We start from the raw sequence: 12136 nt of genomic DNA, 5'->3' as shown, positions 1-12136 counted from the left end.
CTGTCAAAGGTTTTACCTGGTGACTCTCACATGATCTCTCCTAGTTCTCATCTAAAATGAGGATAAGAGATAAAACAGCAGACAGAACAGAACACAACTCTGACTCACTGTACTTCCTGTCTACTTCGCTGTGTTTTGGCTTGGAGAGTTAGAGATAAAACTAACCCAGTACAATACAGTAATTCATCTGTGCTACTTCATATTTGGTTGCCTTTCCTATATTTACTCACAGTGTGCAGAAATGTGTGAAATACTGTATGAGGAAAGTGTCAGTTCACTCAATCACAAATAATATTTTCTCCCTTCCCTTTTGTGGTGTTGCAGCATTCAGTTTTGGAGGTTTTAAAATACCTCTGTCTCCAAACTAATACAGTGGAAGAAAATACATATCACAGCATTAAACAATTACCTGCTTCAGTCAGCAGCATTACACCACAGACCTCACTACCTCAGACAGTTTCCATTAAAGCTGCTTTCTAGGGAGTGTAAAGTTCCTCACAGGTAAAGGTAAGTAAGACGCCATATGGAGGTTTGTTGAATCCTGTGTTGTTTACATCTGTGTTAGCTTGCTGGCAGTCTTCTTCTTCACTGCCATTGTTGGTGCATTTCTGTACGTGTTTGGCGCTTTTGTCAGCAGACCATGCTTGTCATTGTGTGGGTGCAGGATATGAGCAAAAAGGGGACCTACTGCAAATAACAATGTTCCACCCAAAACTTAACAAGGGAAGTAGCATGAATACCTGTTTTTACTTACATCTCATGACATTTTGAAAACAGCACTGCAAATGACTGACATATATTTATGTATTTTAAAGGGACAGTTCACCCTCAAATCAAAAATACATATTTCTCCTCTTACCTGTAGTGCTATTTATCAGTCTAGACTGTTTTGGTGTGAGCTGTTGTGTGCTGAAGATATCGGCCATAGAGATGTCTGACTTCTCTCCAGTATAATGGAACTAGATGGCACTTGGCTTGTGGTGCTAAAAGCAGCAGGAAAAAACCAGACACATCTGAAAAACTGACTCTGTTACTCAAAATAATCGACAGACCTTGTTGTGAGTGGTTTCATGTAGGAGCTACTTTCTCTCTACAGAACTACACCCTCCAACCGTAACAACGTGCAGAAGGAAGCATGCATCTACTCATAGACGAGAGGCTTGGGCTTGTGACAGTGCAAGATGTACACAATAATGGCGTCCTCCTCGGCTGAGCTGTAACGATAGCTAGCTCTGTGGTGCTAGGTGAGCTAGCAGTAGATGCACACCTCTTTCTGCACAGTGATTTGGTTGTCGGGTGTAGTTCATGATTTATGGAAAGAGACATTGCTGCTTTGCGAGTTTTTCAAATGTTTTTTTGGTGCTATGAGCATCACAAGTTGAGTGCCATCTAGTTCCATTATATTGGAGAGAAGGCAGACATCTCTATGGTCGATATCTCCAACACTCAGCAACTCATAAACAATCTAGACTGATAAACAGTACTACAAGTAAGAGGAAAAATATATATTTTCACACTCATCATAGGGCGGCACGGTGGTTTGGTGGTTAGCACTCTCGCCTCACAGCAAGAGGGTTGCCGGTTTGATCCCGGGTGTGGGAGCCCCTCTGTGCAGAGTTTGCATGTTCTCCCCGTGTCAGCGTGGGTTCTCTCCGGGCACTCTGGCTTCCTCCCACAGTCCAAACACATGCAGATTGGGGACTAGGTTAATTGGTGACTCTAAATTGTCCGTAGGTGTGAATGTGAGCGTGAATGGTTGTTTGTCTCTATGTGTCAGCCCTGTGATAGTCTGGTGACTCATCATGCCCCTCGGCATGTGATATTAACACCAACGGCACTCTTTAGCATCTTTGAGATGCACTAGTTTTCAACTACTTCCAATGTAAAGCCATCAATGGCAATATTTGATGCTGAGAGCAACTGATGTAGCATGAAAGGCAAGAAAAGTCTGCGTAGGGTGGGAGGGAGTGGATGTGAATGGGTCAAACAAAACAAGACTTTCATCCAGGGGACTGCAGATTGTGTCCCCTGTGAAACCAAAAGTCAGCGTTGTTTTCATGTCACATTATGTAATTTATGTACAGTTGTCATGGTGTGATGTCATGTTTTTTTCTAAACCTAACTATGACTGTTTCACACCATCAACCACATGTTACAACACTTTTCAGCTACATGTCACATACAGACACTGAAGGTTGTCCTGTGCATCACTACGAAATGACAAGGGGAATGACAAGGCATTGGCATTTGACAACCTGGGAATGAGAACAGGTTGTAATTTTGTATCTTGGGGGTCAACTGCCCTTTCAAGTTGTTTACAATACATTTTTGCCCTCAAAATAAGTAATAAATTGAAGAAATAAAATTATAATAAAACATATTTCAGTGTTACAACAAATAAAAGATGCCCTCATGTCTAAGTAAAGCAAAATATCAGCCAAAGTATAACAAGGACATGTATATATATCTATATGAGTATGTAAAATCAGACAAGTTGATGATTATGAAGCAAAAAAAGGCGACAACATCAAACTTAATTTTATATATCTTTTATTGTGTTTTAAAATCATTGCATCAGCCTAAAGAAAGAACCGTACAGATGAAAGAGTACCTGTCTGAGGACAAACACAACTCTGAAGCAAGCTGTACACGAGAGAGAAAGAAAGAAATGTCGCATCTGAATTAAGACGGACCAACGGAGGGAGGATAACACGAGAAAAGAGAAGAGGAATATTAACCATCTTTTCGTGCATAGGGGTTGGGCACACCTCAACCAATAGGCCTCTACTGGCTGAAACAACAGTGCTCCCTCTGAGTTCAATTGCACTTTGGTGTAGAGTAGCTTTATCTGACTGCCCCATTCACTTCCATTCATTGTTTTTGAAAGAAAGACCACATCATTGTTAACTACACATTAAGAACTGTGTATCTGTTGCTGCAGTGATACACGAGGCAACTTGTTGGGCAACATGCAAGAGCAAAGCAGACAAGATGTAGCCTTGGTATTAGAGCATCAATTCTCTGTTCAAACTGACCTGCTGGGTTCGAGCCTAGCCGAGCTGTAATTTCTAAAAATTCCCCTCAGGCTTAAATCAGGTTGTATCGATCCAATTTCCTTATTTTAATCCAAAAAAAAAAAAAAAGTATGGGCTTTGCTAAACATTTGGTAGACGAAGATTGTGTCACAAATGTCTGTTACTGCACTGAAAAGACTTAAGTTGACTTTAGCTAGTAATAAATGTTGTAATATTATTTTTTTTTGCAGTGAAATTTGGGGTTTTTAAAGGGGTGTGGGCTTTGGGTCAGGCCTGATTTTTTAGGGCCCAATCAAAGCTGTACTTCTGAATACGTGTTTGCAGCTCAGCAATGTTTCCCAGGCTGTTGCCGGATGTATCATTGCTAATCTTGTCTCCAACGTTCAGAGTTGGGTCTTGAATATGAACTACTGTACACCAGTGAAAAGTACTACAACATTCACATCAGAATAATCAAACAAATGGCAGCCTTACGAGTCAAAGTCCTAACTGAGAAGTGATGGTGTGAGATGTGAAACAGGCAGAAAAAAAGGGAAATGAAAGTGCAGTTGTTAACATCATCATGTTTTCAATGGAAATCACACAAGCTGAGACTATAGTGGGTAAATTTTGGTCTTAAAGATTAGTTAACCAACCATTTTCATTTGTTCTGTAGTGCAAAAATCAAGAATAGGATGCCTCTTGATAGTTATTCCTGAATTTCCGACTCTGTTTACGTACAAAAACTGTACTCAAGCATAATCACCAAGTGTTTTTACTGTTATTCACAACGTGTGGGTGTCACCCCATATATAAATTCTTTGAACTGAGTCCTCCCCAGAGAAACACCTGGCAGAGTCATGCTGAAATCTACCATACTGTACATATAATAAACAGCAAAAAGATGCGACAGCGTCTCAAGTTCAGTCCTGCATATACAAGGCTCAGTGTAAGGTGAAGTAGTCAGCAGGTAAAGAATGACAAAGACTGATGAATAACTACGCAACATGAATCTTGAGTTATCATTTTGAAATTGAGGGAGCACTGTTTTCATAAGTCCAAAAAAAAAAAAAAAGTAATGAACCCAAAACAGAAAACAAAACAAAAACAGAACAAGCAGTCATAACATTTTCAAGTTTAAAACGACAGAGGAAATAAAAGAAATATAAATCAATCTATCACAGCCACTTTGAGGGACAGACAGATTGATTCTCAAACGCATATTTACTATTTGGTTAATTACATATTGTAAACATTTGTATTTTCTTTTTTTTTTCTGTATGGAGGAAAAAAGTCAAGCTAGCTTATTTTTTCTTTATAGGCTCTGTAAGGTTATCATTAACAGATATAAACAAACAAACAAAAAAACACTTGGACAGACAAATCTATCAGCTTTTTTAAAAAGCCAAAATAAAAAAAATACTCAGGCACCATAAAAGAACACTTTCTAATGCCATCATTGTGTACAAAGATCTGCGTAAAGGAGTGATCACGAACTGCTGAATCATGTACCTTTTTACTCTTTTTTTTTTTTTTTTTTAATTCTCAGCGACCGCAGAGATCCACCAAAGAACGATACAGTGGTAAGATGGTTCACGTTGTTACAGCATCAGTGGTGGATCTCTGTGGCAGCATCCTACTGTAAGTGTGTCTTTTGTGGTGCAATTTTAACACTCCGTCTACTCACAAAAACCAGAATCTTCCAAAATGACAAAACAGATTCTCACGTTCAAGAAAAAAACAAAACAAAAACAAAACTCCTCTCTAATATTTAATAAAATGCAAAGCAGCCAAGACTGCTTTTAACATATAGACTCAGCTCTGTAAATATTAACACATGTACATGAGCTTGCTTCTTCCTCTGAACGCACCTGATAATCATGCTTAATAGATTACATGTATGCTGATCAACTGCGACCACACAGTTTGTTGCTGATCACAATGAAGCTCACTGCAGCTGATTAGTAAAAATGCTTGCGTTTCAATAACTGCCCGAGTACAAAGCAGCCGCGGAGCAAGTCTAAAGATAATGTTCACATCAAAGCCTCTTTTCTGATTTGTTTCAAGCACAATCCAAATCAGAATTACATCATCCAAAAATATAGATATCTAAGTATATATCTCAAAATATTTATTCTCTAGTATGTCTCTCATTCGTCAAACCTTAATAGACACCAAATATATGTTTCTTTGTAGTCAGTGAAAGATGTGCTTTGTGTGTGAGGCCATTTCAAGAAATATCATTTACAGTGTACCAAAGCCGATGAAAAAATATTTAATTCCTTGAATGATCATTTGTCGTATAGAAAAATGTTTTTCAAGAAGCTCCGACACAAATGCATATCTACTATGAGCAGGATGAAAGCTTTGAGTTTCAGAGTAACGTCGACCAAAAAAACTGGGCTTAGCGTCTCCACTCGAAGTCAAAGCACAATAAAGTCTTCATCTTCTGCCCGTCTCACTGCCTGAACAGGTTTCATTGCTACTAAAGTTGCATTGCTTCTAGCTATTAAACATCTGTGATTAACATGGCATATATGGCAGATGAACGTGTTTACCTGCACTGCAAAAATGTTCATCTTAACAAGCGATGAAGGAAGCTATTCAGCTCTATATTTCTATTTCTCTTTAAGCAACTAAAGACACTGAGCAAATTGCTTAAAGGGGTAGTTGGGATTTTTTGAAGTGGGGTAGTCATAGTTGTATGAGGTAGTTATCCATAGTCAGTCTATTACCTACAGTAGATGTCAGTTTAGTGAAGCAGGCAGGAGTACAGACAGCAAAGCTATGTAATGTATTTCTATGGACAGGGGCAGCAGCAAAATGTATTTTAGCCAACTAAAACAAAAATCAATTTAAGTGATGCCCTTTGTTTTCAACAGGTGACTCCTAGGGGTCCTCAGAGTTATCCAGGGGGGTCGCCAAAGTCTTGTTTGTTTTGTTTTTTTCAAAAATGAAAATGTCTGAAAATACACACTAATATAAAACCAACATATTATTAGCAATGATAAATTGGCCTATTCCTTAAGAAAAACAATTTTAACTAAACACACTACATTGATGATTGGCCAACTGTTATCTATGAATCCTTGTGCAATAATGTTGGCTAGTGAACACTAAATCACTGTGTGGCTAACTAGTTAGCTAACAGTTTTGTACTACTGAAACATACAGGCCAGTGTATGGACATTCTTGTGACCCACAATGAATTATTCTGTAACTTTTTTAACTTTCTGAAGAGACTTTTTGATGAGATACCGTCCACCTCAGAAACAAAAATGATATATACATATATGAATCTGCTGGTAATTGATAATTTAATAGCTAAGTATTGTATGTACCATATATATGGCACTTAAGACCCGACTACACGTTATTGTAGCCCCAGTTTAATATGCAACTCAAGTTTGCAATATATGTAGTAGGAGTCCCTGCTTCGTCTTTCTTTCAGCTAAAAAATGTTTAAGACCCCTGGTGTACGCTGTATTTTGAATATATTCACTGCTTTACCTTGGCGCCCTTTCCGACAGGGAACTGAAGCTGTTATATTTATCAGTGCTCTCTTTGTAGCCACCAGACTCCTTTGACAAAAACAGTAATTTTACCTCACAGAACACAGGAGCTACTGGTCTACAGCTGCCTCGTATGATTAGTTAGTCTGTGTTATTGTGTGACTCTGATGAATCTAAACTAACCCGTTAAAACACTAAAGTCACACTATCACTCAAAGAAACTAACTTATCGGGGCAGCGGTAGACCAGCAACTCCTGTGTTCTGCGAGGTAAAATTACTGTTTTTGTCAAAGGTGTCTGGTGGCTACAAAAAGTGCACAGCTAACGGCTTCAATTTCCAATGTAAAGGGGTAAAAATATTCTAAATATAGCGTACACTTAAACTGATATTAATTTTTTTAGGTGGTGCCCCCATCCACAGCAGCATTCACGTGAGTACCCCTTCCTGCTTCTTCAAACTGGAGACGTGTTGACCGCCATCTACCGCAGATAATACACTTACTATGGGCAAGTACCTCATACAACCCCACCACAAAAAAGCAGAACTATCCCTTTAAGTGGAAGCAGAACCAGTTAGTTCATGAACTTCCTTGAAACAAGCTGAAATGTTGTGGGATAAACTGCAACCCACTGGCATTACATTCGCAGACATGTTTGTATATGGTTGGTTTACCAAAATCCCCCCAAAGAAACCCCAGACAATGTTTTCACTGACTGTACCAGTGTCTAGCCATGCATTTAGTTTCACTTTCTTTCTGAGTGACTATTTCTTCAAGAGAAAGTAGTTCAAATGAAAAGTAAAAAGACTGATACCTGAACTATCTACATGTTTAGATATCACTAGTAACGAGTGAAAAAAATGTCCTCTGTAGTTTGGGTGAACTGACCCTTGAAAAAAATCACTGTTTTTCATCTTGTTAAGTTGGACAGTTTTGCTGTGTGGACACAAATTGCATAATGAGCCAGCAGCTCTCCTTAAAGTTGGTTTGAAAAGTATTACAGAGTTTATACAGTCCATATAGTAAAACTAACTCTATAATGAAAACATTGCAATCAGTCAAAAAGCATCAGAATTACATGACAGTTGTTGACCGCAAAAAACAACAAAAGCATATACTGTACACTGTATACTCCGATATCATAAAGAAAACTGTCGATCACTCCCGATATACTGTGTGGAAAGACCTTAGAACTATCAACTAAAAACACTACTGACAACTGAGCTTCACCACTGTCTGTGAGTTTATGGTTGTTGGGCGTTAGACACACTGGATTTGAGTGTGTGGAACAGAAAAAAAAGTGCAGTCACAAAAGTGTTGGTCCAACAAACTGGATAATGGATGCGTCAGCAGTGGCGGATGACTCAACCGGATTGCCTGTTCGCAGAGGAACTGACTCTTAATATAAAACACTGAGAAATGCTGCATGCATTAACTTGAGAGCTTATCAAATGAGCTTCAAACAACTGGGCTGGGCCACGGATGTGTACGGTTCACATTTCTATCTTATCTGAGATTTATTCAAAAATATACCAGACAAATTAAAAAAAAAAACACACACCAAAGAAATCTAGCTTTGGTGCACAGTGAGAGAGAGCACCAAGCTACTGTACAGCCCCCACCATAGAAAGAAGGAATATGTAACAACTATAGATGTAACAACAAAGAGGCACAACTAAAATCTATAACATGCTCAGATTTGCTCTAACACACACACACACACACAAACACACACACAGACACACACACAATCGCACACAACAGCTATGCTCATTTGCCAGATACCCTTTAGTCTTTGATAAATGGCAAAAGTGTGAACCACGGGGCACAGCATATGGTGGTGGTGGCACCATCTTGTAGAGCGACGCTCCAATGACAACGAGGAGAAGATGAGCTCATCACAATGACTAAAGGCACTTCTAATCTTTCTTGCTCACACGTGTTTATAGCCCTCTAATCAGAAGCACCGCCGTCGCCTCTACTTTAATTCTTGGGGTTTTTAACGACTTGCCAAGAACTGTGCAAAGTACAGTACAATTGATTCGTCCTGACTGAAATCAAAATGACGTCTTGGTTTTTCGAACTTTTCAGGTTGAGTTAGGTTTTGTTTGAAAGTGTGATTGGTCTGTTTGGAAAAATGCTGCTACCTGAAGTTTGTGAATCAACATTTCGGAAACAGAAATGGTACCGTGCTGAGAAGTACTGTGTTTGTTGGAAGCTTAGGTCTTCACATGAAACATACATAACTGACTTTGATGACCAGAAGAGTGGGTGAATATCTCACTTTGATTTCTCTACCTCCTAAACAAAAATAAACATAAATAGGGATGCACCGATTTATCTAACAAACTTCAGGTAATGGTGTCCCGTCGTCCCAGGGACAATAGAAAACTTACTATCGCTGTGTCAGGGGATGCACACTATTTATTATTTTCCTGATAATGCTACACTGTGAACAACAAATACGTGTTGAGATCGGCAGGAGGAGAGCTAGTTAACGCGGTTAGCAGCTGGTGGCCAGAACTAACTGCTAACAGAGCTACATTATGATGCGTTCAAGCTCTATTCTGTATAAATTAGTACTGGGTGAAGGTAATTTAAAGTGTTAAGATGATGTTTTCAAATGTAAAAACTGTAGTCTGAAGAAGAAATTTGTTTATGTTTTAACAGCAATATAAAATACATACTAGAGAGGAAATTAAGATGTATTATATACAGTAAAAAGGCTTCTGAAGCATTTTTAAGGATGTTTTTCATGTGAGAAAAGGTTATTTTAAAGGTTGTTTCATAAAATGGTATGATTGAATTTGTGCTCACTCAAAAGTAGTGTTATGAAAGAATGAATGACTTTAAAAGAGTTCAGATTTTTTGTTTTTTTAATGATGATTCTTTGGAAAATAAAATTGTCTATCAGCTAAATCGTTTTTTAAACATCGGTTTCAGCCTAAAATTTCACAATCGGTGCATCCCTAAAAGTAAATCCAAAATGCCAAATGTGCAACCCTTATTAACAGTGCACTTTTTTCTTTTTTTCTTTTCCTAAAACGTTCTATTGCCAACAGCATTTGCCTCTTCTATACCTTTCTACAAAAATACTTTTTCTCTTTTTGGCAATCTGAGTCTACGACATGTCAGAAATGTGAGAGATTATTCATTCATTCTCAACCACGTAAATCAAATCTTAAAAGCGGCATTGCGTGACGCCTCTTTTCATTTTCATCGACCACACGACAACAACTGTATAACCCTGCTTCTACATGAATTAACTGTGCTTTGAAAGTGACATAGAACAATGATCGTACAATCTTTTACCTCAAGCCTAATGAACATGAGGGAAAGGGGGGAAATCCACTGCCACAGCACAGAACGGAGGGAGGGAACTGATCTGAGAACTTAGTATTACCCACATATATGTTGTGCATAGTACTACCACACATCATACCGTATTTGCACTACGATAAGTACAATTATCAACCACTGGTGCCAAGTGGAAAAGGAAAAACAACAACCCAAATGAAGGACTCCATGCACACTGTACTAGATAATCTCTCAGACCACAGACGCCATGCCAAATGGCAAAAAGGACTGGTTCTTTTTTCTTTCTTGCTACATGAAAAGACATCCTTCATTTGGCTCACATTAGCTGGATACTGTGCATCCTTAAACAGAATCTATGAGCATAGCAAATATTCTGAAAACATAAAGAAACACAGCGATGAAACTGTGTAAAAGTCACATACACCGACTGCATGTGTGTCTGAAATATACTGTACATGAGTTATATTACTGCTTTCTTTTCTTTTTTTTTGTACATCAAATGTTCTACAGCTCTGTGAGTCAAGCTTGTGATGAAATGAACAGTCAAGCGCGAGGGGGCGGGGCAAGGAAGTACCGTGAGTAAAATCTGCATCAAAAAAACAACAATAAACATCTGCAAGGACATTGTACCGCTAAAACACTCTAATCTAACTAGAGACAAGGCAAATACAGTACCGAAGATACAATAATCACATAGATTGATGCTCTGCGAGTGTCTTTAGCATATAGAAACAAGACACATAAGAGGAGCACTAACAGTTATGCCTTAAGTCAATGGCTACAGGTGCTACAGTATCAAAGAGGATGAAAAAAGAAGGAAGAAGTTTGAAACAAAGAGACGTTTGATGCTGGAGTCTTTCCACAATTTCCGTTTTCAAGGAAACCTGAATCATGTGGAACTGCATTAATCATCACCATCTAGTGTATTGTGATTAAAATGTTATACTCACAATATACCATATATGTACCATGCATTTCTATCCTGCAATACAGCATTCACTGTATGTTGTACCTCGTCATTTCAAAAAGGAGGCCCACTGAGAGAGAGCAACAAGCCAAAGCAGTTGGAAATAAAGATCATTTCATAAAAAATATACCTATATGTGTGTATTTTTTTTTTTTTTAAAGCTGTAGCTTCGTCTATGTCGACAGCCATCCATTCCCTCCCTCCTTCTTTCAACCTCGACGTGCCCCCTCGTTCTAGTGACACAGGCTTGTGGTCATTCAAAGCTATTACTATGGCACTTAAGCAAGCTTTAAACTGAATCAATCTTTTTTTTTTTTTTAAAACCCCGTAAAAACACCACCCCCAGCGATTTCTCCCCCCATGCCCTCCCACACCCCCCTCGGCTCCAGTGACTCAGCCGCCTGTAGGTGTGAAGCAAGCAGCCTGGTTCAGCCAAGCCAGTCCTTTCAGTGGATGACAGCTCAGGCTTTTGTCTATGGAGAGTTTGCAGGCAGTCTGGGGATGACAAATCGGGCCTTTGTCTATGGACAGTTATCATGTGTTCAAGGCAAAAAAAAAACAAACGTGCCTCCTGTAAATTTTCCCATCATCCCACCGTCTGGTTTCTCTCCTCTTCTCGACGATCTTGAAATCACTGTGTGTGCTTATTTTGTCTTCTTTGAACACATCTAGTCTGGATTTTTATCTCTGTATCAAAGGTATTTTCTTTTTTTTTTCTCCATTACTGACACTGTACAGTCGAGGCTGGCTAATGCGACACTCTCCTCAAGTTAAAACTCACTGCGTCAGCCAGGCTAACTGTACAGTGCGTCCATACTGATAGTAGTGTGCTTATTTCAAAGCCATGCTGTTAGCAAGGAGTGCTCTTTGCTGGACTGGGGGCAGTGCTGGAAATCAGCACCAGCCTCCAGTCAGAAAATATGAATTTTAAGTCATGGCTGTTGAGTCTCTTTCTCTTCGCCACTTAAAAGAACAAGCATTGTTCTGAGGGTTATTTTTTTCCCAATGCATATGAGTGAAAATGTTGCTTCCCCACCCTGTTTGGCGTCCTACACTGCTGGTGAATAATTCATCTGGGGTGCTGGTTCTGGTTCTGAGAGCGGGCCAGGACTGGGTAGGCAAGATTTACATTCAACTGGTCATTGTGTTGGACCAAGGAGACGTTTTTGTAGTGGAGCACCAGGTCTTTGAGGGACGAGTACAGATTGTAGGGCTCGGCAAATCCATAACCTGTGGCTGTCTTGTAGATGACGCAGTGCTTGGTGTCGCCCTCCACACTGGAAAGAAGGACAGAGATCATTTTTACAACTGCTCAACATTAGCCTA

The 12136-nt window shown here is 39.2% G+C and overlaps 1 protein-coding gene across 2 annotated transcripts in view; it reads right to left on the bottom strand.

Moving 5' to 3' along the window:
- Positions 1–2533: 2533 nt before the first annotated feature.
- pik3r2 (phosphoinositide-3-kinase, regulatory subunit 2 (beta)) overlaps positions 2534–12136 on the bottom strand; it is a 46045-nt gene continuing 36442 nt past the window's right edge. For both annotated transcript variants that reach the window (XM_049597490.1, XM_049597491.1), the window contains exon 16: positions 2534–12087. In XM_049597490.1, coding sequence (XP_049453447.1) covers positions 11880–12087 — 208 coding nt within the window. In that variant the 3' untranslated portion in view covers positions 2534–11879. The remainder of the gene's footprint in view (positions 12088–12136) is intronic.

Source organism: Epinephelus fuscoguttatus, linkage group LG15, assembly GCF_011397635.1.
Source record: "Epinephelus fuscoguttatus linkage group LG15, E.fuscoguttatus.final_Chr_v1".
In the NCBI taxonomy this organism is placed as follows: Eukaryota; Metazoa; Chordata; class Actinopteri; order Perciformes; family Serranidae; genus Epinephelus; species Epinephelus fuscoguttatus.
Note: the sequence above shows the minus strand (reverse complement) of the source record. Positions and strands in the feature narration are given on the sequence as shown.